This window comes from Strigops habroptila, chromosome 9, assembly GCF_004027225.2.
Source record: "Strigops habroptila isolate Jane chromosome 9, bStrHab1.2.pri, whole genome shotgun sequence".
Taxonomy (NCBI): domain Eukaryota; kingdom Metazoa; phylum Chordata; class Aves; order Psittaciformes; family Psittacidae; genus Strigops; species Strigops habroptila.
In genome coordinates, this window is record NC_044285.2 from 18,970,931 (window position 1) to 18,998,064 (window position 27,134).

Sequence of the window (27,134 nt, forward strand, 5' to 3'; positions counted from 1 at the left end):
GCTGCTGGCCCTTGGGGATTTACAGGGTACACATGAGAGCCCTCAGCTCCAGATAACTCAGCAACATGGACCTGTTGCTGAATTTTGTTTTGTTTCACCAGTTTTGTTTCATTTCTGGGAGACTTGCTGAAGAGTTTTTACCAACATACCTGGAAGACATCGTTCAAGTGTTACCAAACAGAAACACTGTACCTGGGTACTCTTCATAGCAGATCCTGTAACTTATTTGAGTTCTCATTTTCATATTATTGTGTTGCCCCATGATTTCCTTTATCATAGATTTCCCATTACCGTTTAGGGCAATGATTTTGCAAAAGCTTATTTTTTGTGAAGCTGACAGTTCCCTGAAGTCCTCAGTAACACTTTTGACCACAGAGGTGTACAGGTGTGCTTTCCACACCACAAAGAACAGAAAAGCTCGCTGCAGCCTGGACACTCTCCCATATCTCTCCCAGTAGCCACTTGTTGCTCTGCCTGCCAGCCTTCCAGAAATCAACTATACAAAAACATCTGAAGGTTTAAAAAATCAGTGTCTTTAGATGTTACCTTGATTATATGATGTGCTTATTATTTCTATTCCTTTTGCTATATCTTACAGGTATATCTTACTATGCCACAGTATATGCTGTTAAAATACGCAATATAAAAATGCAGAAACTTTGGGAGCAAATGCATTGCTGGTATCAATGGCATGGCAAGGGCACAGCCACCACAAACTAGACCTGTAGGGGTAGGGGGATGTCCAACCAAGAAGGTAGAGATGATGTCCAGCAACATTCAGCTGCCATCAGAGCACCTGGAACTGCACATGTGGTGCCAGGTCTCCCCAGTAGCAGAGGGATGCCTGCTTGGCAACACTGCAGCAGGAAAACAATGTGACTTATGGGTGCTTTCTGCAGCCTATCAGCTTCTTTCATCAACAGAAGAAAGGAAAAATTGCTTCTTGCTGCTTTAAGATAGCAGAGAAAGGAGAAAGATTGCTAAGGAGAGAACTGAAATCTGTAGCCACAGAAATCCCAAACATTAAGATTTGAACAAAACCCCACAAGTCATTTAAGTGCACCACTCTTGCGTGACTAACTCTGCACGGCAATGTTGTGTTCTTAGTACTCCACAGTCAGGCTGGCGCTTCTTAGTGATTTTGACCAAAGTTGTAGCTCTTTTCTCCAATGAAAACTGGGACAAAATTATGCTAACGTGAATACAGGAAAATGGAGTTGAAAAGATTAAACTTTGTAAAGATTAAAACCTCCTGAAGTGAAACCTTCCCCAGCTCTTGGAGAGAAAAATGCTAATGAAATGGTGTGGTCTTTAGGTGCTTAGAAACAAACACAATGATTATCACTGTGAGATGAATTAACTTTCTAGAAAAACATCCTTCTTAACAGAATTTCCTTTTATTTTTATGAAATGAAGCTAATGTATTTCATGTTCAGATGCAATTTTCTTAGAAAAACTCAGACTAAAAAGCTAATGGTTCTCTAAGGGGCACTCCTTGCCTTTTTCATTATCTCGTCTGACCTACAGTTCCAAACTTGACCATGGCCATCATAAACATTTGGTTCTCAACACTGTACTGTTGGTATGGAAACTATTAATGTTTCTTTTCTATTTATTTATCATTTATATAAATGTCAATTCTAATTTGTACACACAACTAGTAACTTTATTGAACAGGAACTGTGCATGTAATCTCTGTAACTACACTATTCCATCAAACAGTTAAATCCTTTTGTTTGATGTTAGGTTATTTATAACTCTGTAAAAGAAGTAAGTCTTTATATTAGTAGTGCAGAGTTTCTCTTCAAAGTTAGATCTGCATTATTTCTTTGCTTCTATATAAACAGATCTCATACTGCTAGTATTCAATCAGCAGAATATGTCACCACTTAGGCTCTTCTTCTGTTTTAAGGTCAAGCTCTTTTCTTTCCATTTTGCAAACTTCACTATTGGCAAGGCTCTGAGCAAGGAATGTTCTAAATTCCTTCTAACATTTATCCAGAATCAGAGCAACATTTCCACGAAAAAGAAAAAAAAAAAGTTCTAGAATGCTTCATTCAAATTTAAAAACAAGAATTTTGTCTATTTCAAAAATTCGTGGGATTTTTTCTTAACATCACATATAAGCTTTCAGAGAGGAGATAAGAGTTCAGAAATAACATCAGTCTTCCTATAAACCACATTATGTGTATTTTCCTTTTAGAGCTAGCTCTATGGTTTAGGCACACAGACTCAGAGATGCTCTGTGTTATCGGAGCAGTTTTTGTGTGATCATCCCGTGCCATTTGACCATTCAGGATAGGACAATGGCAAATACAAGCACAGTGATGTAAAGCAGGAAAGATGTAAAACTATTTATCAAAAGTGCTGCTAGTGGGAAATCTAGATAAAGGAGTTCTTTATACAAAGCTCTTGGGATAAAAAAAGTCCCCCAAAATGAGCATTAACGTGTTACCTTAATTATCAGGTAACAATTCAAGTACATATAGATTAAACAATAAATAAATAATATTAAACAGATATTGTAAAAGATCAACTCCATTACAATGCAATGAAAGGAGAATGGAAACTATTCTAATATGCAATGAGGCTATTTGTGAATTTAACACATGCCCAGAGTAGAGGATAGAACAGTAATCTAATGCCTGAGCTAGAAAATGTATTAAGGAAAAGTCTAACTTTAAAAATGACAGCATTTTAGCATTTAATATGCTAACATAAAAATTAATGTTTAAACATGTGAGCTTGCTCTCATGCTGAATGTTCATCATTTCCTTAAGCACCTTGTTACATTGAAGGGTATCACTGCCTTCTAGAAAATGGTAAGCTCATATTCTCCAAAATAACATCACAGGAGATTTCCATGTGCAAGTGTTGGCCTAATAATTCGTAACTAGATGAGAATATTATACATCAAATGTATTGAGAAATACATATATTCTGCAAGCTCAAATAAACAGCTCCATTCTGCCATGTCTCAAATCCTTCAGTATTACATTGAAATTATTAGAATTAGCCCTCATAGCCCTGCACTATTTTCAAAGAATCATCTTCACACTTAGGTAAATCTTCATCTTCGATGATGTACCACTTGTAAATTTAAGCTGCTGCTTTGGGCATGATTCTCTACTCATTTACACAGATGAAACTCAACCGATCTGAATGAAGAACTCTTGATTTGAAGGCTAGAGAAGAAACAAGACCGTAGTCAACAGAAGTTCCAACAGACTATCAGCAGCGGTTTCTGCCGTCAGCCTTGGAAACACAGCTAGTTTGAGTCAAATCCCCAGAAGGTGTGAGTAATTAAAATATTACAGTCTAAACCACACAAAAAGCATTCTTTCTCTTCAAAAGCAAGCATTTTCTGTCACTTTCCAAAACCCTACTTGCAATTGAGCTATACAGTCTGAGATTATTTTTTACTACTGGTACATTTTGTCTTCTGGCTTCCACAATTAATATAAAGGGTTTGCAAAAATATCTGATCATCCACTAAAAAAAGACTGTGAAACCTTGAGTCATTGGACACATTACAGAGCTGACTGAGGAAGAGCTTCAGAGAGCAAGAACACATACTTTTCTGCCACAAAAAATGTGCTATAATCTACCTACTACTAAGGGGTGAGGAAGATGAGCAAGATTTTCTATAGTACTCACTTTGCAAGATTTAATGCATTTTGTTTTGTCTTTATGTTTCAGTATCACTTCAATCAAGTGTTACTTGAGCTGAACATGGTGAAATGGGTCTGGGAGACTTTTCTGGGCCTCTCGCAGGCTCCCACCCTCAGAGCAGCATCCAAGTGCTTGAAAACAACTGTCAACTGCCCGAGCCCAAAGCTGTGAACACAGAGCAGGCTGGCATCCTCTCTGCATGGGGTCAGTGATGTTGGGGACAGTCACTGTGGGTCTGCAGAGCCTTGGAAAACTTCTAGTTTATGGGAGAAGTACAGGGAGTTCCCTCACACATGAGACAAGCCAGACAATAGCTCGCAAGGCCCGATTAAATATTTGCAGGCTTTAGACTTTGTTTTAAATTTCTGTGTGAAGTTTCTCATGAAAATGAGAGACTGAGAGACCAACTGCTGGGTGGGAATAAGCAGAGCAAGAGCAGGCACTGGGCAAGCCTCTGCATCCATCTCCGCCAAAGGAGCTCCACCAGCCAAACCCATAGTGTTCCAGGCCCAGGTCTTAGCTGAGAAGAAACTGCTTATTAAGCAGGATTATGCCAAACTCTGTGGTGTTTTTTCAGTGTGGACAAAGGTCCACTGGGGATTAAGCTGAGACCACCAAACTGTTTTTATTCCTGACCCAGGAATAAGATTAGAACGTCGCTCACTGGAGGCAGCATTAGCCAGTCACTCTCTCTTCATCCCTAACCTTTAGTTACGGACTGTATTTTAAGACTGTTCAAAGTGCTGGCTTTTATGACATGGGGAGCTGAGTTTATTCTTTTGTGTTTACAGTTTAACACTGAGACAGTAAGATAAATGCAAGTACATTTATTTCTCATATTAATTCCTATACACTCTCTTCCCCTCCTTCAGGATTCATCCAGCCACCGCGAACTGAAACTAAATGCCCTTGATTTCATGTTACATCTTTGCTCATATTCCACACACCCTCTCAAAAAAAGAAAAGGAAAAAATAAAAGATCATGGGATGCATTTTGGAATGTTAGAAATACAATAAGATGGGACGTGGGAAATATGCAGTCCCACATGCTTCTGTCAGATTGCATTTGCTTTGTCATAGATCATTCTTAAAAAAAGAAACATTTCTTCTCTAAGCTCAAATAACAACAAAGGTGTCTGACAAATTACCTAAGAGGCATCCCCACTTTTCACCAACGGCTACTGGCTCACTTAAGTGAATTTATGCGGTCTGAGTATGGAAGGCTGATAGAGAAAAAGCACACGTTACAGGTCGGCTTTAATTTACTCCATTTTAACTTGGCGAGTTTAATCCTTAGGGGATTTTTTTTTGTTCACCAGCTTAAGTGCTCCTAAATGGTAGTCAAGACTATAACTTCATATGAATCACTCACTTGCCGAAATCAGCTATTCCACAAAATTTACCAGGCATATTTTTCATTCAAACCTATAAAGCTTTAAAAGATTGTGGGCTTTTTGGTTTGTTTTCTTTTTTGAAAGGTTTAAAGAACTAAACCCACAACCTCAAGATGAAATCCATACTCCTAAAAACCTCTCCTCTCCAAAGAAATGAACAAAATCAGAATTAAGTATTTTCAGATACTATTCACTTATATAGACATTAACTATATGGTAACTACCAATTCCTGCATCTTTATTCCTCTGTTCTATTTTCAAAGACTCCACCTACCAGATCAAAATTGTTCTAGGCACTCCACAGCCACAAAAGTAACATAAATAATGAAAGTTTAATGATGGCCTCTAGTAAACAACCCACATGGAAACTTTACATAACATTTTTATAACCATTCTTCCAAGTGTTGCTTCAACTTCTGATTTTCACCATTTTTCCCGTATCAAAAGTACTTTTCTTTCTTCACGCGAACACTAGAGGCGACTGGCTGCGTACTGAAACTCAGTCCACACCAACACTTTCAAAAGCACAACATAACTTCCCCACAGAAGGTAACTTTTAATACAAGGTCACTTTTTAAGTGTCCCTTACAACCTAGCAGTACTTATAACTACAGCTAGGATATACGTCATATACATATCTATGTATGTGATAGACAGTGTGGGTTAAAGTGTACTGCTATGACAGAACTGCCACATGAGAAAAATCCTAAGAAGTAAGAAAATGTAACTCTAAGCAAATTATTTAACAAAAAAGGGAAAAGGCAATCCCAGGATGAAGCCATGCTTGGGGACAACCTACCAAGCTTCCTTTGTGCTGGGAAAAAGTCATAAATGTCACGATCCTGTCAGAACTGTGCCTCTCATACCACAGTTTAATTTCTTTGAACATTATGTTTATACCTGTGATCCTGCTGTGTGATGCTTTATATTTTTAAGACAGGAGAAATTCCTCTCCCAAAATATCCTATAATCTTACTGTTCTTTATGCCTTTAACTGGAGCTACCTGGTGTGCCTGAAACACGTTTTGTGATACATGTTCCACATCTATATAGTGAATAATACTATTAAATCATAGAATCATAGAATAGTTAGGGGTTGTGCTTCTATTTTCCCCATATGGATTATTAAATATTAACATTTCAGTTCTTTATAACTTGACAATAAGAAGAACGTACCGTTCTTATGGACACAAGTGTTTAGGGATAAAAGGTTTAGAGTGACGGAGAAATAAGTTAGACATGCAAGTGGAAAACAAACTTTTGGGATGAAATCCCTTCCTCAAGGACACACGGTTTGTGCATCCAGATATTTCCAATTGCATTGATTAGTCTAAGAGAAGTTTTTTGCTTCGATCTACTAACCCTAATTTTGTAACTGGTATTTTAAAAGCTGCACACACTTCTCCCTAGCTCTTACACAGAGATTTTGTTTTGCAATCTAGTAATAATATGGTTTAGTTCAAAAGTTTGAAGGACACAGTTCCATATCCTACAAATCCCTGGAGTTAGTGAGGTTCTTCTAGAGCCCTCTAAACTCGGTGTGTGTCAAAGACTGATAGAACAAAAGGTATTTTTATTTAAATATATGCACAGCAATACAAATGAACAATGCAACTTCTTTTGGAGCCTGTCAGACAAGATCCTGAGCCTGAGGAGCTGATTTGTGATGACTTTTCCTATGAAAAATACTCACTAACTGCAATGAATATGGAAAGATTTTTATTCCCAAAGCAGCAATGTGAAAGAAGCCAAATCGCCTGTCATTCACGCTAATTTAATTACAGGACCACATTCAATTATCCAATATAATATGCAAATGAAGCAAATTGACAGCACATGCTAATTATATTCATTATAATAATTAAATCAAACAATGAAAGGGAATAAAACCGTAATGAAATAGCAGGATATTTTAAATTAACAGGAACATTTTAATTAGAAAGTGTAATCCTGTAGTCTGATATAGTAGGGTTGGCTCACTGAAAGATTGGACATTATTTTTATTACGCAGTTTAGTTTTACATGTCTATCCTTAGTATCATGGGACCTGTTTTCATATGTTAGTAGATTAAATGGTGGCCAAAAAAAGAGATGCAGTTTCCTTCATCATACTTCATGCAAAGCAGATGCCCAATAAAGCCGAGCTCCGCTGCAGCAGGATTACAGAATCCCGTCTGGTGAAACACAGGCTGTCTAACTCTGTAGTAAACAGAAGTTCACGTGCCGATACAAAACAGACAGTGCAGTTTAGGCTTGACTAATGATGTTAAAGCATTTAAAATATTAAAGAAATACTCTTTGAGTTTTGAAATTTTTAGTTTCCTAACTGATTTATTTCTTCAGTGATGGCAGTTGCCCTGAAAAAGCTTTATGAATATCAAAACAGAACATAAAAAAAGGAAAGGAATATTACCAATATATCATATGTGGGCAGAGTCAGCAAAATCATAGTCTTTTTAAAGTAAACAGAGCAAGCACTATCAAAACACTTCGGGATGCATTCCTTAGGAATCCACTGTCCTCATCGCTCTGACAGAATCACTTGGGCCTGGACCAAAAGCCAACCGTCCTGAAAACACTAACTGGGACCCCAGCCACTACCTCTGTAGGACCCACTGTGAGGCCCCCTCTGATCTGGGGCTCCTGGAAACTGCAGTGAAATCCGAATCTCGAAGCTGTGCGAGAGAAAAGAGCTCTCCTTTTTAATTCACCACTCAACTAAATCTACAGACTTTTACAGATAGTGCAATAAAACTGGACAAATCTCTCTTACATTAAATGACTGGCATCTGATGCTCTTGGAAGATTTTCTTCTATGAATGTGAAATATTTAGGAAATTGCCCTTTTATTATTTTGACTGTATAGTGGTAATAATTCACTTACTTAAATCACAGTGCTACTACAGAAGGTCAACACTGAGGTTGACAGGCTGTAAAATAACCTTTTTAGAAATCTATCTCTTCTCCAAACTGGAAAACTGCAATTTTTTTTAGTAATTAATGTATTTTTTTCCTTTATTCCAGCATGCCACTTTGGATATTTCTGTTGCTGTGGGTAGGAAAAGCAATCACAAAAGGCACACCGAAAACTCCAAACAACTATTTGCTCTTTTCTTTTTTGAGGGTCAAAAGGAATGAAAACCCACAAAGGTTTGTAATAAGGAATACAAATTTAGAGAGGAAAAGAATTACTTGAACTATAAACATTTTGAAACCTATGTACATTTGACTGCAAGAATAATGCGAATCTGCTTTGAAATACGTCAGTTATTGACTCCTTTAAAGTTTGTTTAAATACTAAACAAAAAGAGCTATCAGGCTCTATGGAAATCTGTTTTCCTAGCTCAAGTCTGGTGTTTCTATTTTTAATATGCTGTTCTAACCAAGCATTCAAGCCTCCCAGTTGAAAAGCTTCACTGTGAGACCAATTTTGTATTTTCAGTAGGACGCTGATGATGATCAGCAACCCAAGAAAAAAACTGGAAGCTTATAATAAAAAACTAAACCATAACTGAATGAGTAGAAAGCACTTCCCTCCCCAGGAAAGGCATCGCATCTTTATTGGAAGTCATGACACTAACAGCTCCTAAAATTAATGACCGTCAGCAAGTCATACCGCTCTGCCTAGCAGTGAAAGGACAAACACTTCTTTTTACCAAAAATCCTTCCTTGCATTTTGCAAGTACCTGAATGAGGAATGCTTCAGTTTTTCAAAACGTTTTTTTAAACAAAAGAAAACCCCCAACGAACCAAAATGCCACTTCCTCAGTTAAAAACTTATTAATTAGGAATGTTAGATAAAAACTTAAAGCTGGTCATGACATCTCCTGAGATAGTACCATCAAAGCAAAGCACCAGAGCAGACTGCTTTTAGTGCACGGGAAGAACTAACATACCACGGTTGTTTAACCAAAGACCTAAACTTGACTCTCAGAGCTGCAGAGCTACCTTTTAATCTTGAAAACTAACTCAGTCCGGGGCAGATTACTGATGGCACATGACCTCAGCCCCAAGCTGGAAACTCCAAGATGCTGCAACACGGCCAGAGGGGAAGCATGCCCACAGACAAATGTGTTCTGCACACACTGGCCTCTCAACTGCCTGACGGCAGCCACCATAGCCAGCTGCTGCTGCGGCACTGTGCCGGCTCGCCATGGCCGGACCTTCGCCCTAGGGCATGGGCAGCGCCAGGCACTGCGGGGAACACTGATGGACATTGCTGGTAGGAAATCCCTCTGCTGCACTATTCCTGGCACGTTTAGAGCTGCGAGTCCTCCATGCAACGAATCACATCTGGTTATACTCATGTGCCAGAAAAGACATTTTAAACTGCAGAGAAAAGACAACATTGTTTGCTGGCAATTCTGGCTGCCAGCACGACTCGTGGTGTGGCAGCGGGAATCAGAAAACGGCAGCAAAATCACATGGGTTTTCTCAACAGCTGTATTAAAAAGTGTTGCCCGCTTTTTTGGGGAATTGGCTGCACAGGGTAGGAAGGCTGCAGGATCCGGATCCTCCCTCTGGCTGTGGCCGAAGCCACAGAAACATGACTGACACTATATGATTAAATAACACTTCTGAGCATTGTCAACTTTAAGATATTATAGTGTTCCAACTATAGTCAACAACTGTAAGAACGTTATCGGACAGCTTTTCTCTAAACCTTTGCAGACAAGCTGCAACACTTCTTTCTTCTGCTCATCAGCTCAACTGAGAGCACTAAGCTCCTCATCCTGAACTCCTACCCCAAAAGCTGTACCAAACCAGGAACCAGGTTTTGTAGAGAGATGAAGGTGAGTAACTTCACAAAATACAGCATTCAACTGAACCATATCAAAGATGTAGGCACCATAATGCAGTTTCTACACATCCAGAGTCAGGTCCACAAACTCAAAGAGCCAGTGCCAACTTCTGCCCTGCCCAATACACTCTGAGATGCTGCATATAAGCAGGGGAAACTCGGAGGTTTTTAAGATGAAAATATTTGAAGTATTTTTGAAGTTTTGTGTTATTTTACAAGCTACTATGAGAGGTCAGAGTTCACTGACAAAAGTGAAGAACAATCAAGGAAGGTAAAGGAGGATTTCCACTGTTTGTTCGAGAGAGTATTCAGTCTACTACTAAAAAGATTCAAGGAAAAGAATGGCTTAAACTTAAATGAGCGCTCTGGCTACCAGGGAGATAGCTACACTGGCATCTGAGGACATGTCTTCATGGCAGACTAGCTTAGTTGGCTTTAAAAAGGTTTAAAACTTGGGTACCACAACCATCTGATCAAGTTGACATGAAGTTAACTTGCTGAGTTAACTTAGCAACTTTCTTTGCTAAGTGTATCTTCTTGACAGCAAGTAAGGCTAGTTATAATCAATGCAACATCAGCATTATTGTCTGCACAAAAACATGGGGATTGCTTATGGCCACATAAAATGAACATTTTTGTGTTAAGATGCAACCCGAGCTTCTCTTCTGCAAACACATGTATTCGTGCTCACAGGAATCCCAAGCGCTTCAAAAACAATGCTGAGGGGATTAGTTTTCTTGAGGGATCCATGACTAAATGTGCTCTTGATAACTTCTGATCCCATTTTCCATTTGCCTTACCTGATTATCAGTGTTGTTTACAGTGAAATAGCCCACACAAATAATGACTTCGTGGAGCAATCCTTCACAGGTATGCTGGGAACAGTACCACAGCAGAGAGCTGATAATATGCCGGAATGCAAGGGACAGGCCTTCGGCACCCACAATAGACTGGAAAAAAGGTCAAAAACCAGAAATTACAATCAGGCAGCATGTTACAGAAACTGTGTGAATGACATGTACATCCATCACACCTGGTTATTAGTTTTTGCAAAGTACACACTATGTTCTTTGTTGTGATGACTTTGGAGGAGGACAGAACCAGCTCCTTCCTTTCATTACTTACCATTTACAAGTGGACTGTAACATTAAAAGCCCCCAAATTCAGAATAAATTCAAATTTTAAAGGGACACAGGAAAAGTTGGGTTCTGCTTAGCTGACATTCTGTGTGGCAGAAGGCTGACCATTTAATTTGACATACATGGTCCAGTAAAACTTAATGCTAGTAATATTTCTTAGTAATAAGCAAAAGAAACCAAACCATCTCCATTTCTGCAAAAGAGCAAAACACACTTCTCATTAATAACTCGTGCTCTAAATGGAATACAAAGATTAATAACAAATAATGACTTTTCAAACATTAAAAAAAAAAAAGTTAGAAACATCCAAAAGGAGAGAATGCTCAGCTGCAAAGCTTCTTGGGATGCTTTTTAAAAGTAGGCAAATTGCTGTAACGTGGAGATTCAGAATTAGATTTTATCTGCGCAGCCTACAGCCTCTATTTAATAAACATGTCAAACAGACAGAACGACACAGGGTCAAAGGGGAAAACTAAAGCACAAGGAACGAGCATGACAGTCTACCAGCTCTAATGAAACAGCAATGCAGGCCTGTGAGAAAATCTTTCATTTGAGAGTTTTCTTGATTTTATACCTTGTAGTCTGCATTAAGTACATATACATAAATCCCACGGGTAGTATAGTTTAGTTTCAGCATACTCTCAATCTAGCCAGCAAAAGCAGAATCCTTGGCAATTCTGAGACTCAGCTGTAGGTAGCTCCTATCTTGAACCTCAAGTGTTCTAGTAAGTCAGTGTATTTTCAAAATTTAATGCACAATACACCCCCCATTTACTGCTTTACATCGTGGAAGTACCACGTTCTTAGGTCCACCCTTATTTAATTAGTGCTGTCCACGCATGCTGTGACCTAGCACTCCGGGTTTAACCTTCCCCGATAACAACAGGTCAAGGGGCACCTGAGTTTGTGTATAAAAGTTAAACTAATTTTTCAAGGAAACTATGCTTCCTTTTTAGCCAGAATTAATATCAGCTCAGAATCCTGCGTTGTTTCTCACTACCATCTTTCAATTGTTTAGACTGTCAAATTAAATGAAATATATACCCATGAGCCATCTGGGCTAATACAAACTCTAGAATACCAGACCTCTTCTGTTAATCAAAAACCCCCCTATTCTATAGTCCTACTATTACGCGATAAAACTATTCCTTGTAGATAATAATCAGATGGTACATAAACTACGCTTTTCCCCTCTGCTGCCCTGATATGGCCCACAAGGTCAGAAGAGACAGCAAACTGCCTTAGGTCTATGTTGATTTTTTAACATTACAGAAAAAAATCACATTAATACACTGAAAGGGATAGCTGCACAAGTGCGCCTGCAATTCAGAACGACAGCTCAGCGGATACTTCCTGAGCCCTGCATTGATGAAATGAAATAATTCACACTGGTTGGTTTTCTAACAACCCTATGCAATAATTACTATCTTATAGAATCACAGACTGGTTTGGGTTGGAAAGGACCTTAAGATCACCTAGTTCCAAACCCCCTGCTGTGGGCAGGGACACCTCCCACAATCCTGCATCATTTTATGCAGAACAAGTTATTGCAGATCATGGGAATTGGGAATTAATGGTCTGTTATAAATGCTCAGATACAATGGTAGTTGATAGAGAGATAAATACAGCCTAAGTAGGAGCTTATATTTTAAAAATTAATAGTGGTTTCTTGAGGTATTTGGGAGCAGCACTTCAGCCAGTGCTCCCTACAAGCTGTAACTGTCCCAGTGCAAGTCTTACTCTCTGGTATATACCTGTAATATTGACAGTAACAAATAAACATCCAGTCTCAAACCAAGAGGTACTGAACAAGCTGTAGAAGAGAACTACTTTGATACGCCTTGATTTATAGAACAAAATGGGAGTTAATGGTGTGTGTATGAGTTTTTTTACATGAAACGCCAATAAATATACTCTTTCTGTGCCCTTTTGAATAAAAACCACTGACTGGACTGGATCCTGCAACTGCATCCATACAGATGAACACCGCTACATGCAAACTGCTTGTTGCTGTTATTAGAGATACTAAATGTACTAAAAATCAAAGTCAAGGAATACAAACTCAAAGAGGCTTATACCTTACACTAAACTCACGCAAAGCACTTGCTGAGTTTAATGCATTTCAGATGGAGTGTGTGGTACAACTTATAAAAATTACATAGTAAATGAAACAGAATCCTCTTCTGATGCATTGTGTAAGACTGATGCTGCTAAACGTGTTTTGCAAAGCAATGCTTTTTGGCAGGTATTTTATACTAACAACACAACAGCTTTTCCAGTTTACCTGACAAATACACTAGCATTTGTATATTCTTTGTATGACAAAATGATTCATTTACACTAGGAATCTGTTCACAGAAGAAGGTATGAAAAGACTTACCTTCTGCAGACTTAAAATGTGATCTTTTGGGATTTTTTTTGGTGAATAAAGAATTATGAAAAGTTTTATTTCCAATTTTTGGTCAATAACATCATATTTATATTTATACTTTTAATATTTACATTTATATTTCTATATGGTTATATTTATATCTATATTCATATATTAATATTATACCAAGTGATTTTCAGTTTCACTGATACAATCTTAAAGCAAGTGGCCACTAAAAGCACTGACAAATGTAGATTCCGCTGAAAGCACTAACAAATATAATCTGTGGTTATAATATAAGCAAGTCTTTTCACATTAGAAAAACTGTTATTTTGTGGGTCTGACCAAGTTTTTTTTTTTTACATTTTTGAGGTTTATTAAATATAAAAAGTACTATGCTGAAAGTGAGGGGTTTTCTTTAACAGAAGCAGTAATGGACTGGACTCAGCATTTCACATATTCTAGCTTTTCACTTTTTGGTTAAATCTCTTCGCCATAGCTATATGCTGGAAATAACAACAGTTACCCATTTTATGAATGAAGAAAACCTAAACATTTAATCGTGAAAACTCCTAAGTTTAACTACGATCTCAAAGACAAAACATTTTCACCCCAAGCTAAAGTTTTAAATCATCTTACCTGAAAGGCAGGCAGATCAAGAACAGCAAAGCTATTGAAGAAACGTAAACTCTGAATGGCAACCTGGACTGTGTTCGCTGCATAGCTGTCTTTAGGGCTGGCTGTGTTTGGATCTGAAATTGTCCCATGGAAAAGAACACAGTACAGCATATGCAGGACTCCAACCAGATCCGTGGACTGCAGAACTGCCGTTAGTCCTGTGGGGTCCTGACGTGTAGTGTCAAATATGCTCCAAGATCTGTCAAAGAGACATTAAGGCATCTGAGGAGACCAGCACTCAGTGAGAACACTTGCCTGGGAAGCGGTGCTTCTAGTAAGCCAAATGTTAGAAAAACAGTAAACTGTTAAACAGGAAAAAACCTTGTCCAGTGCGTCAAGAAACCACAACATTTCCAGAAAATACTTCCAATAATGTGGACACCGTCTCATGCTCTCTCCACTTGCAGTCCAGCTGCAGCTTTAAGTATCTTTCTCCACATACCAGTGTCTTTGCTCCCAAAAATCAGTTCAGGATACCAGCATGAGAGCATGCCGAAATTCAACAGCTTGAAGTTGGAAGCCTGGGGGCACTTTAGGGGCTCCATGCAAACTGTCTCAGGTCAGTAGCCTACAGCCAACTTGCTTTCCTGCCAGAGCAGACAGAGGAGGTGGGAGAACTCCCTGGAACCTCTCACTGCCTCAGTGACAGGCTGCAGGCACTGGAATGAACTGCCTACCCAGGTAGCAAAATAAGTTACTAGGACCAGATGATCTTAATCAAATAGTTCTGCAGGAATTTAAGAATGAAGTGGTTGAGCAGTTCACAAAACACACTGCTGCTTATTTCAGTCAGATTCTATTATGGGAGACTGTAGGAAAGCAAAGCACAAATAAGTACGAAACACTCGAGACAAACCAACACAGCTTGTGCAAATGGAAACCATGTTTCTTTGGTATTTTTGGGGTATGCACGTAAAATAATGGAGGTTTTTGACTATCTATGGTATCAGGACAGACAGACAAATATCTCATGATGCCCCTTCCATGCTCACATCCAAACTTTCAAAAGCACTTCACATAATCTCTCATGATTTGTACTGTATTTTTTCACATTACTAATAATCCAGAAGATGATCCAGGACAGTCATTGCTAAGGAAAACTAAGATGTCACTACTCTGGAGGTTAAATAATGTTTTAGCCATCATCATCTTGTTCTGGTGTTTCTCTTTTTCTAGTGAGGCAAAAAAAAAAAGCAGGTAAGAAAAGCACAACCTCACCCAAAAGCAATGGCTGAATGAGAATTCCTATTTGTAACAGCACACCATTGCTTCCTTGGACCAAAGGGAGAGAGAGAAACAGGCAGAGCATGATAATGAACCTGCATTCTCCATGTCTCAGAGAAGGCCTGGGTACTGGGCTAACTTCAGCTATATATAGCTTCAATATCTTAGGAGAAGAAGGAAGAAGAGTTACGTGAAACACACGAACTTGAAAGCTAGCATCTATGTGTTTTCTTGTGGATGCAGTTCTTGTAAGGTAGCATGAGTAGGTGCTAAAACCATGAGCAAGGCTGACAACCAGGGTCTTTCTGACACCAGACTGCCATTGTGCCCCTGAGCAGGGACCCCTGAGCAGCTGAGCCAACCAAACTCCCACCAATCCTTAAAGAAATTGTGCCACAAATCCAGCCATGACAGTGCTTCGGAAGGCAACAGGCATAGGATTCTCTCCAAATACATGTAATGTTCAAAAGACAAGCTGAAGGAAATAAAAAAGATTATTAAAATTATGTTTTGATGCCACTTACCTACTGCAAAAGAACTACCACAAACATTTATCTGATGGTTCATAACACTCGTAACAACCCCAACATTTACTCTGTAAAGAATAAGAACCTGGAAAAAACACTGGAGCTCTGAGTGTGCTTGGTGGGGCCACACTGCACAACAATTTACGGCATGACTTTCCTTTTCCTACACCTGGAATCTGTGCCCAAAATCTTCATTTTGAAGCTCTGTGGTCTTTAAGTGAGTGTGTTTGAATGGAGTCAGCAGATACTTCCTGAGCCATCACCTGCCCTTGCCAGCCATGCCTTTGTGCAGATTCCTGCTGCACAGTTCCAAGTCCTGTTAGCAGTTGAGCCTGGCTGCAAGCAAGGAATGAACCAAGAGAGTGAGCTAACAGCTCTGGGACCACCATTTTAACAACTTTGCTTTGAGTGTCTGTGGACTCTTTAGTATTCCTCACTTTAAAGTACCTTCTGATGTCCAATTATTTATTTTGCAGTAGCCAAAATGTGCTCACCATCACTTCACTACACTCAAGTAACTAGAATGTTTTATTTTCAGAGTATCCCACGAGAGCACAGATCCTTTTGCCAACCAGTACTTCCTAATTTCCATCTTAGCTTTTCCACAGTACAAAAGAGGAAAAAAACCCCATGCTCATGGTCAAACGATAACGCCAACTTAATTACTGTGTATGATATCTCACAGACTCTTCTGTGACTACATGCAATGAGAACATTGACCAGTTTTACCAAAGGTTAAAGTTAGCTTGCTTTCAACTCTCACTCCATCATTATTTTTAAACAATTCCATATGAAAAAGCTTACATTGCTGGAAGAAATCCTTTTGCCATTTTGTGCTGCTCTGGAGCAGTGAATGAATCAAAATATACATAAAAAAGTCAATGGGAAAATAACTCAAAATGCAAGCATTATTTTTTCACAGAAGAGACCAAGAATGTCCAAGTTATATCACAGGACAAAGCTGTTCAACAAAAAGAAAAACAAACAAAAATATCTGTCTGCTGGGTTTGGTGAATTGAAGGAACTGTTAGAAACGTTTTTTATGTTGCCTGTATTACAGTTCATGTGGATATGAACAGGCCGCTGGCTCCTGTTGGTTTTAACTGTCAGTTATAATCACTTTAAGCCTAAATGTTTACAATAAAAAGGTAAAAGACGTTATTCATACTGGTTGGGGGCTTTAAAGTAGAGAAAACTGTGTATGAGATGTTGGAAAATAAAGCATGAACCTTTGCATATGCTGCTTTCAGTGATTCTGGTCAAGTCTGTACAACAGTGGATTTCATTGAATTATAGAATAGTTTGGGTTGGAAGGGACCTTCAAAGGTCAGGTTGTCCAACCCCCAAATCCATTTAGCAGATGCCATTCATGCATTTAGCAGGTTTCTAGTCCACCTCAAAGGTAAAGCCCAGTGAAAATTCAGTTCTTTCAGGGCACAGACTGAAATAAAAACTCATTAAACCCCTTAATATCGTCAAACGACAATGCAAGAAACACAGGTTTTACGTAAGTAAAGAGAGGAGATTTCTATACACGTGCCTCCTTCTAGCTCTCCTATTGAAAGCAGCTTATTCTCCGTGTCTGTAGCAGCTGCCAAAGTAAAGTAATCAGGATGGACAAAACCCCTTCAATGAATCACCGAAGGGAAGCAAGACTTACTGGAGTTTTTACATTGGCTTATATAGCTAGGAAAACAGATAGGCTTTCAAACTTTACTAAGTCTCATTATTTAACACAGAAAAACAGGCAAATATTTATATTAGGCTCAAACAACCTGCAGGTCTTAAGAAGAAAAGTTTCCTGAAATGCAGGGCATTTTCATTATGGGTTGCCATTATGATTTTCAGTTTCTGCCACCAAGGAGTCTCAGGAATGGGTAAAGGGCTTACGACTTACAACAAAAAGTTTAAGAACTTTAAAATGAGGATATATCCATCACAGGCAAAGAAAGATGCTGAACAGTGGTACTTCATTGCTTAAAATACACCACTATTTATTAAAAATAGGAACTCAATACCCGTTGATGAGAAACAGCATACTCTGCAGAACGAGTATAAAACTATAATTTCTCCAAGCTTCAATATGAGCAAACTGTTTATATCTGAAAATATATTGTTTTAAAAACTGAGCTAACAAGTAGACAAGCCTCTCTAAGGGTATACATTAGCATGTTTGTATATTTGAAATATATACTCCTGATTAAAAACATGGAGCCAAATGGAAACAGGAGTTTTCAACAGGCTTAGAATATAATCTGGTTGGGTTTTTTCTTATTTTATTATTAGGATTTAAAACCTCTCATCTGCACCCTTTGCTTCTAAATTATTTTATCTAGGAAGAGATGTCAAAATAAAGAGGCAAAATAATAATAAAATGACTATAAACGAGTATAAAGAAGTATTTAGCACCTGTCAGACCTTGTTCTAATTCCCACTGTCAAGCTCAGAATCCTGGGATTGTGTAAAAGTGATGACTGGAAACCTTCAAGATCAAGTTTTACTTTGTTTACCGAGCTCCCAACAGTCCTTAAAGAGTTACAACATTCAAAAGACAAGCTGATGGAAATTGAAAAGATTATTAAAATGATGATTTGATGCTGGATCTGCTGTCCCTTGGAAGAGGGGAGAAGCACAGCCAGCATTCAGGCAGACATGCATCTGATTCTTCATCCAGCAGCCAAAACAGACATTATCTTAATTACTGTAATAAAACTGAAAACAGACCAGCCTACTTCCTTGCATATCTGTGACATGACAGCCACTATTTTCCTGGATCAAACCCTATATATCTGCAGCTTTCTGCCACTGCAGCTTGTAATCCACAACTACATTAGCTGCTGACACAGATTTATATGTATTCCACCACTGTTTTGAGATAACACGTAACAGGAACAATTTACTTACTGTACTGCTACGACATTGTATTTTCTTAGATTAAGGAGGGAGCTTGCAAACATTTCTCATATCAAGAAAACAGCAAAATCCTGAAAAAGTTGCTGTCCCAAGAAGCTGCATAATTTGAGGGACATTTGAGCTACATTATTTGCATTATTCTCCTTCCACACAACTCATTTTTCTCCTGTGTCTGTGTTATTGCTAGTCTACTGTACTGCTCTTCAGGAGAACATTCTTCCTTAGTGATTAACCCTTACACTGCACTACTGACAGTTTCCTCCTGCTGTTTGCATTAACCCTGTGGTTAGATGAATTTCTTCATACTAAATGGCAAAAGCAAAATAAGGCATTAACAATAGTCCTCCACAGAGTAACAACCACACTTCTTGGACAGAAATCTTAGTTCCTGAGACCTAGAGGGGGAAAAAGGGATATAGAGTTGATGAACACTGAGCAGTACAGGAGAAGACAGGAACATCAGCAAGACTCTTGCTATGCTGATGAAGGACTTGCTGTATAGTTTCTTACTTCTTCTCCACTCCTGCTATTAGGAAAGGGTGAGCTGGGGCAGCATGGCTGTATTTTTATTAATGCTCCTTGCATTCTGTGCCCACTCATTGTTTTCTGTCTTGTGGTTACAAGCCAAGCATGCTTCATATGTGTACTCAGGACTCAAGGGCCCCAAACAGGCCTTGTATCGCTCAGTTAGAATAATAAACTCTGGAAAACAAGGCTCTCATCCTGAACATTGCTACTGGACATCTGGAATTGGATACAAATTGCAAGGCAGATTTATATGGCTATATAAACCCCATTATTCTGTATAAAGTCTATTTAATATTTTGCTTTATTTCAGGTTATATATATCTGTTTTCAATTCTGGCTACTGTTACTCTTAATGGTAAACAAAAAACAGTTAAGCATTATCATGGCCGCAATCTTCAAACCTAAGTATCAAATGTCAGGTTCATCTTTTGCTCAGCAAACAGACAGCTCAATATTCAGCATTTTATGATTTCTCACTACATACAACAAGGGACAACACTCTATTTTCAGCTCTCATATACTTTTATGTAACAGATGAGGGTATAAAAACTATCAAAACAAGGTTCACATGGCATTAAAAGTCATTAATGTTTTCACCAAATAATCTTCTATACATATTACATGGTGTTTGGAAAATGTGCTATTACATCCACAGCAAAACTTCAATTAAAAGAATCAATCTAGCATTTATTAGCGAGTACAAAAAATGATTATTTGAGAAGATCAATATCAAAGTTAAATCTTTTTAAAGACCTTGAACATTAATGAAAAGAAAATCTCTTCCTTATAATATGTTTATAACATATGTTCAGAATGGATTCCCTCTTTTCAATAACTTTTTATGATGCTAAAATTGAAAATCCTCCAATTTATGTTTCTACATTAGCAAGACTTCCCTTTATTATATCTAAGTCCATGATTTTGGACTTTTTTCCAGATCTACCACGGGAATAAAGAAAATATCTCAGTTTATATCTTAAAATTTTATCATCTACATTATATCAGTCATAGACCTCATTTAATATTTAGTGCTGAGATATATGTACGATACAATGTGATTCTATGATGTGACATCTTGCTTGATGTAGAGGTACATGCAGGGAGGTACTTGACTTGAGATCTCTTTCCTGCCTATAAAATTGTTTTCCATGAAATAACTGTCCAGATAAGCACTGGGTATCAATTCAGAGCTTGGTTTAGAAACATCCTGCTAAATTTGGGAGTTTAATGAAATGTTCCTGTGAGGAAGACAGGAAAGTCTAGGCTGACAGCTCTACTTCAGAGCTGCAGAAATGGCCTAACATAATTTGTACCCACAGGACAGGATCTCTTGTTTAAAACCTGAGTTAGAGTGTTTAACTTCTGGCCCTCCGGGGATATCACAGATTACAGTCGCAGTCCAGTTCACAGCAGCCTGGTGCTGTCTGAGAGCAGAGGAGGAGGATCACGCAGCGCCTGCCCATTTCTAGCTCATAAAGGATTTCATTGTTGCAGGCACTGCGGATGGTTGGAGAGCCCTGAGGTGGTCCCGGTGTGTTAGCCACCAGCATATACTGTCCTATCAGCTTCCCACTGTGCCACTCAGCAGCACAGCAGGCCAAGATCTGCACACAGTATAAACAGCAGTGTATAAAAATGGAATGACAACTTTTTAGATGACAAGTAACAGCCCGCAACAATTCTATCAGAAAAAAACAGATGAACTTTGTGCCCCCCACAATCTCCATCGAGGAGCATAAAGAAGTTCCCAACCTGGAAACATTCTATATAGGAGCATATATCAAAAGAACAATTCAAAATTGCTTTTGCAAGAATGGTGAAAGCCTGATCTTATTTTGGCAAAACTTCTCTTCATGCTCCAGTGTCAGAGCACTGGCAGTACTTAGCAGATTTTTTTCTTCTCAGTAACAACTTTATTATCAGAGCAGTAAGTTACTCTGAGGTACAGAGGAACATACTACGGCATGTTCCTATGTTCTATGATTCTATGTTTGTTTGGTGCTAAAGCATGTATCAACTGAGGTGGAGAACGAGAAATCCTGGATCCTGACTGAACAGGCATCACTGCCTCTTACTACTATTTACCACGAATAAAGGGGCATCTGTATTTCTCACAAAGAGAGGCTGTCTTCTGTGCTGCAGGTCATGTATCACACGACATGTATTACTCTATTGTGACATATTTAAGAATTCAATAAATTTGAGCTCTGTTTCTGCCACCTTAATCTGTGTTTGGCAATACCTTTTTTGATTTGAATCACCCTGAATTCCAAGGACTTCTGTAACACGACAGAATTACACCCTGCATTCATTTCCTAAATGAGAGCGGGCCCAGGCGATGAAAGACATTTAATTTAAACTGCCCTTCTAATCAGTTACACCAAAGCTTTTGATCTAGAAGTGAAAGACAACAGTTTTGAAATCTCCCAAGTTCATTCCTCTCATTTCTTTCTACGCTCAAAGGAACAATCCAAGCTGGAAATCAAGAACAATCAGCACCTTTGGATAAAATCCAAAGTGCTGCTGTATATGCAGGTACTCAGATCAGACACTTCTTCGTGTAACTGTGCAGAAAACCCACTCAACTCTCCAAAATTATTCTTCTGCTACAAAGGACCGATATTCTTGAAGGAAGTACTTGCACAATGCTGTATCATTTTGGGGTGCAAAGATCTCTATTATTTGGGTGAAGCATGTGCCTGCTTCAGAAATTGCAATTATTATGTTACTCACTCTTGTAGCCAGAATTATTATTCCACTAAGAGAAGGGTGATTTTTATTCTTTTTTATAATTCTTTTTTTTTAGTAAGCATTTGACTTTTGGCAGCACTGACCTGGAATGTAAAATGCCAAGTTGGCAGCTTTCAGAAAGGGAAATTTCAGTAAGTTGGGATGGTCTCTTTGGGCTCATATTTCATGCAGTTCTTTTTCCATGTGCCTGTGTCCCTAGCTTACCAGCAGCAGCTCTTACCTACAGCTTTGTTTCTTATTTTACATTTTATTAACTTCATTTTTTCAGCTATAGCATCGTATTTTACCCCTCAGGTATTCATCGTAAAGTTCTGTCAGCCTTGTCTTTCCCTGAAATGTGTAACATCCAATGGTGGTAGATTCTAGTATGTTCATCCTGAAGCTCTCAAATTTTGACTCTCAGAGCGTCAGGCTGTCCCACACTGCAGATTAAAGAAGTCCAGATTTGGTGGCAGACACATACCTTGTGCTCACTCCCCACAACCCTGGTTAGGTTACACTAACATTTTGCATTAGAAAATCCCCTGACAAATCTAGTAATACTTGTCTTTACAGAAAATACAATTCCCTTACTGACAGTGGTATTTTAAGGAACAGGAACTGGATTAGGCTGCTCTAGAGACAAATCAATTAAGAGTTGATTTTAGCTGATAATAAAATACCTCTTGAAGTCCTAGACACTTAGCAATGATAAAACCCTCTAACAATAAGTAAAGGAGATGAAGTTTGCAATTCTGATAAATGACTTACAAGAATCAAGACTCAGTGCAGGTAACTAATTACAACTCTGTGATGAAAGGGTGAGCAGAGGGAATTTCCTGCACTGTTTCTTTACTGGTTATTACTGCATGACTACAAACGGTTCTGTAGAACAGCCTCACTGGAATGCTCACTTCCATGAACGTGGTGTTGGCACGGGGTTACAATGGCTGTTGTGTGATGAACGATCAGAGGGGACAGACCAAGTGCACCTACCTTCCATTGACACCAAAACAGAGTTGACATATTCCATGCAACACCGCTGTGGCACTCTGTAGAAAAGTTGCTATTTTGGGATTCTCATCAACAGGGCCTTGAACAGAGAGGAAACAGCAACACAGCTTGTCTATCAGTCCTATGTTCACCACGTAACTAGAAACAGAGGAAAAATGGTATTAAAAAACCCAGTCCTGAGCCACTTTTGGTAACTTTGCAAAGGAAGTAATTTCTGCTTCTCTACTATCAAGCCATACAAAATGCAGGTTGTGATTACTTCTATACTCTTTCTGAAAGCGTTCAATAAACAATTCAACTTACACGAACTTCAGATCTGGCTCTCTGTAACTATCAGTGGTTTTTGTTAAGAGATCTGTCTGTTGTAGGACAACCTGTATTATACTCTACAAGAAAGATGAGTGTAAATGTTTATTTTACCATACCTCCTAGAAGGACAATGGAATTTTGCCATAGTTAAATGATTTATAATAATCTTGATAGCTCTGCAACAGCACAACTTCTTTTTAGCATGAAGAGATAAACTTTGTAGAACACGCTAATTCAAGAAGACAATGATGTTACCCAGACAATGTTTTATTGCAATACATGTATCATAACAACTTCTACCCTGCTGTTCCGTAGGTTTTTCTTTTTTCATTTTTAAAATATACGCAACGATTAAGAGACCAATAGAACATGCAGGTAACAATCTTCTACCATCAGTACAGGAGAATCGGGATCAGAAAGCCTCCTCAGGAGCTCAACCAAAACTCAGTGCACAGAAAACCATGCCAGAGACTTCCGGTTGCTTATTTTAACTGAAAGATGCACTTCCTTCTTTATTATCAGAATAGGTCAGATCACCACTGCTGATGCTGCTTCTTTGAATTGCTTAGAAACACACCCCAAAAATTTGCTGTTAGTCCTCGTACCAAGATCTCTCTTTCCATACCAGGTTCTCTCATGCTTTGAACATTACCAACTCCACTTAAACAGCGTACACAATAATTTTTCTCCATGTCACTTTGCTGATATAACCTGACTTGACAGACATGCCACTCTGTGTACTTGCTTGTCAAGTTCATTTGCTGGGGATTGCCTCTTAGAGCCTAGGCTCCTTGAGATGGGAGCACCACTAGCAGTATGTTTCCATAGTTCCAAAACCATCCTGACTCGACTAAGTATGGGCTATTACCAAATAATACTCATTCTAGTCAATAAATAATAGTGATTATATAGTGCTTGTCACAGGAAGTATGCAAGTATTTATTAAAATAACTATTCCATTACATGGAAATCACAATCTTGCAGTCTGATTTTGGGAAACCAGGGATTTTTAAGATTAGGGAAGAAAACCTCCCCAGTTTTCAGACAGTGCTGTTGCTCTAAGACTAAGCTCTCGTCAGGGCTAGAAGCTACAGTTTCTGCCAGAGTCCACCCTGCTGACACAAAGCTTTTGGAAGCAATGAAAGTAATTAAGAATAAAAATACACTGGATATAAAGCAAGAAGTCTAACTGCAGAATGAAGGATTATTAAAGCTGCTGAAGTATAGCAGTTAAAACCAAAGACACACAGAGGTTCTTAATTGCACACTTGTTGCTCGGGTAAGTTTGTCTGTTCTATTTAGCAACATAAAGGTTACCAGCATTAGGTTTCTTGCAGATTTTGATCTCAGCAATTCACCTGATCATACAGGTGATAAGCGAGCTCTCCTGTGTTAGCAGAGTAATTCCAGGAACAGAGCTGGCTGTTAGATACATCACAGTCACAGAGAAATCTCTCTGTGAAAAAGGAGGGGAGAGGAAAACCTAGATGAGATACAGCTAATACTGATAGACGATAACTCACAAAAAGGCACAACCATTCTCATCAATATTCTCTTCCTTTTTGCCTAGGAACATCCCTATGGTTTGACTGACACCTGCAAAACGTCTTCATTGTCCCCCTTCCTTCACAGCCTCACCTGGATACAAAGTGGCTGCTCTTTTGGCAGGGAAGAAATGGATGAGAGCTTCCAGTCTGTTGGGACTGTTTGTTAATGGCATCCGGAGACAATGAGAAAGAGCATGGAGCACTCCCTTTCTTGAGGAACTCAGCATACAGACAAGTGGAATGTCAAAGCTCTCTAATCTATTGCCTCCATGTCTCAGGCTTCTTACCCATGGCAGCATAGTTGAAATAATTTGGCTACCCCACTGATACCGAGACAGCATGTAGACAATTGTTTATACATCAGGTCTAGTAGCCCCAAATAGAAACTAAAAAAATATTCAACTTTCCTCTTTCTTCTCCCATCTTCCTAAAACTCTCGTTTAATCAACTCCCCAAAGACATACGATACAATGACCTGGAGGTGAAAGATTCTCATTAATAATAGAATTTGTCTGTTTTTGACTAGTTTAAAATGCCCTCTCTCTTTTTTTCCTAATTGCGCTATTACCTTGTCATCGTGCCTTTCATTCTCCATTTATAACCAGATCCCCTAAAGTGCCTCAGGTGAGGGACCTAGCTGGATTCTCATGTATCTTCTTATCTTAAGGGTATGCCTGTGCTTGGCCAAGTCAGTGTCAGATGTCTGTTCAGCACAAATATCAATAAGCAGACCTCCCACCCTCCCATTCACAAATGGGGAGAATACAACATCCTGAAATTTCACACTCTATCAAAACCTGTTTGGGGAGAAGGCGGGTTACCTGAGAACAAGAAAGTTTGAGAGGTCACTGGTATCTATGACAACTATTTGCTTTCCTCCTCCAGCTGTCTGTTTTGTATCCATCAGCATCACACCAGACTTTGAAAAGTCTGAAGATGCTCACTGGGACACATTTTCAGTGGCATATAGTAAGAATTTCACTTCTTCAGAGGGCTGATGTCTACGTAATTTACTAGAAAAACTATACACTTGTAGCAAGCAGAATATATTGTTGGATATGTACTACATTTATATACAATATACTAAATATACACTAATTATATATATATATTAATATATTCAGGTCCAAGTGTTTTTACCAAAGAATTAGAATGTTTCAAGTAAAAATGAATGAATCAATGTATTCTCTTTTACTCAACTGTTACAACTCACTGATAATTTTGACTGAGGTTCTGCTCAAGAAATATACTTTCAAAAGAAAACTATTAAAATACAGCTATATTATACACAGGTTGAAATCAGATTATAGGAATTATTGGGTAATCTTCGTAATAGGAAGTATATATTTTATGGCAAACTTCTATGAATGCATGTATGATACACAAGACCACTTGCGTAATGGCATACACAGTTGGAGTAGAGAACTAAGAGAAAATACTGAAAATGCGGAAGCTGGCTCCTAGGTAATTAGGAGATGAAACTGATGGGAAAGACACACAAAAAAAGCCCAGAATTAAAAGACTCCTGGTTTTCTGTATTTCTGTGTCTGCAGTGTTTTGAAGAACATTTTTGTTTGAGATTATAGAACTTCAATAGTCAGGTTGACTACACAAACAAACTGCTCTTACTAAGTTAAGAGTTGAAGCAGTTTGTTCCTTTCTTAAATCATTGCATTTTTTCCTTTGTAGTAAAGAAGGTTTAGAAAAGTTTAATTTTATTTTTTTTAACCTGATCAGGTCTTGGACTCTGCTGTTGAAGGCTTCCACTAGTGAGGATTTACTTTTCACTTCCTGTAGTATCTTCAGAGCAGTAGAGTGATTGTTCCCATCTGGGAATCTGGAGATTAGACATCTGAAAATCACAGCAGTTACCCTCAGAAGTCCTGTGGTTAAATCTTCGAATACCTGCTTATTTGCACTTCTGCCTGAAGTAGCATTATGCTCATCAGGCACACTAACCTGAGAGAAAAAGAGAACAAAACCAAAAAAGACAACCAGGATTCAGTAGAAATAATCAAAGTTTGTAGAGAAACACTTAGAAAAATTGCGTATGAGTACACCATAAGTAAAGTAACACATTCTAGCACTGCTGATGGACATTAAAACATTTCAGGTACAAGAAAGGATCTATACCCCTTATGCAGATAATACAAGCTGAAACAGACTAAATCAAGTCAAAGCAGCATTTCGTGTACGAGAACTGAAGGAAGCCTTATAGCAGCAGAGTATTTCATTAGTATGACTGTTCTATGTGGAGAAACAGGATTTTTGATGAGTCACAAGCTTC

The 27,134-nt window shown here is 38.5% G+C and overlaps 1 protein-coding gene across 5 annotated transcripts in view; it reads right to left on the reverse strand.

The window, feature by feature from the left end:
• Positions 1 to 27,134, reverse strand: part of SCAPER (S-phase cyclin A associated protein in the ER) — a 148,061-nt gene that overhangs the window by 10,683 nt on the left and 110,244 nt on the right. For all 5 annotated transcript variants that reach the window (XM_030496783.1, XM_030496782.1, XM_030496784.1 and 2 more), the window contains 4 exons: positions 26,577 to 26,806; positions 22,974 to 23,129; positions 14,017 to 14,254; positions 10,668 to 10,817 (listed from right to left, as the gene is read on the reverse strand). In XM_030496783.1, coding sequence (XP_030352643.1) covers positions 10,668 to 10,817; positions 14,017 to 14,254; positions 22,974 to 23,129; positions 26,577 to 26,806 — 774 coding nt within the window. The remainder of the gene's footprint in view (positions 1 to 10,667; positions 10,818 to 14,016; positions 14,255 to 22,973; positions 23,130 to 26,576; positions 26,807 to 27,134) is intronic.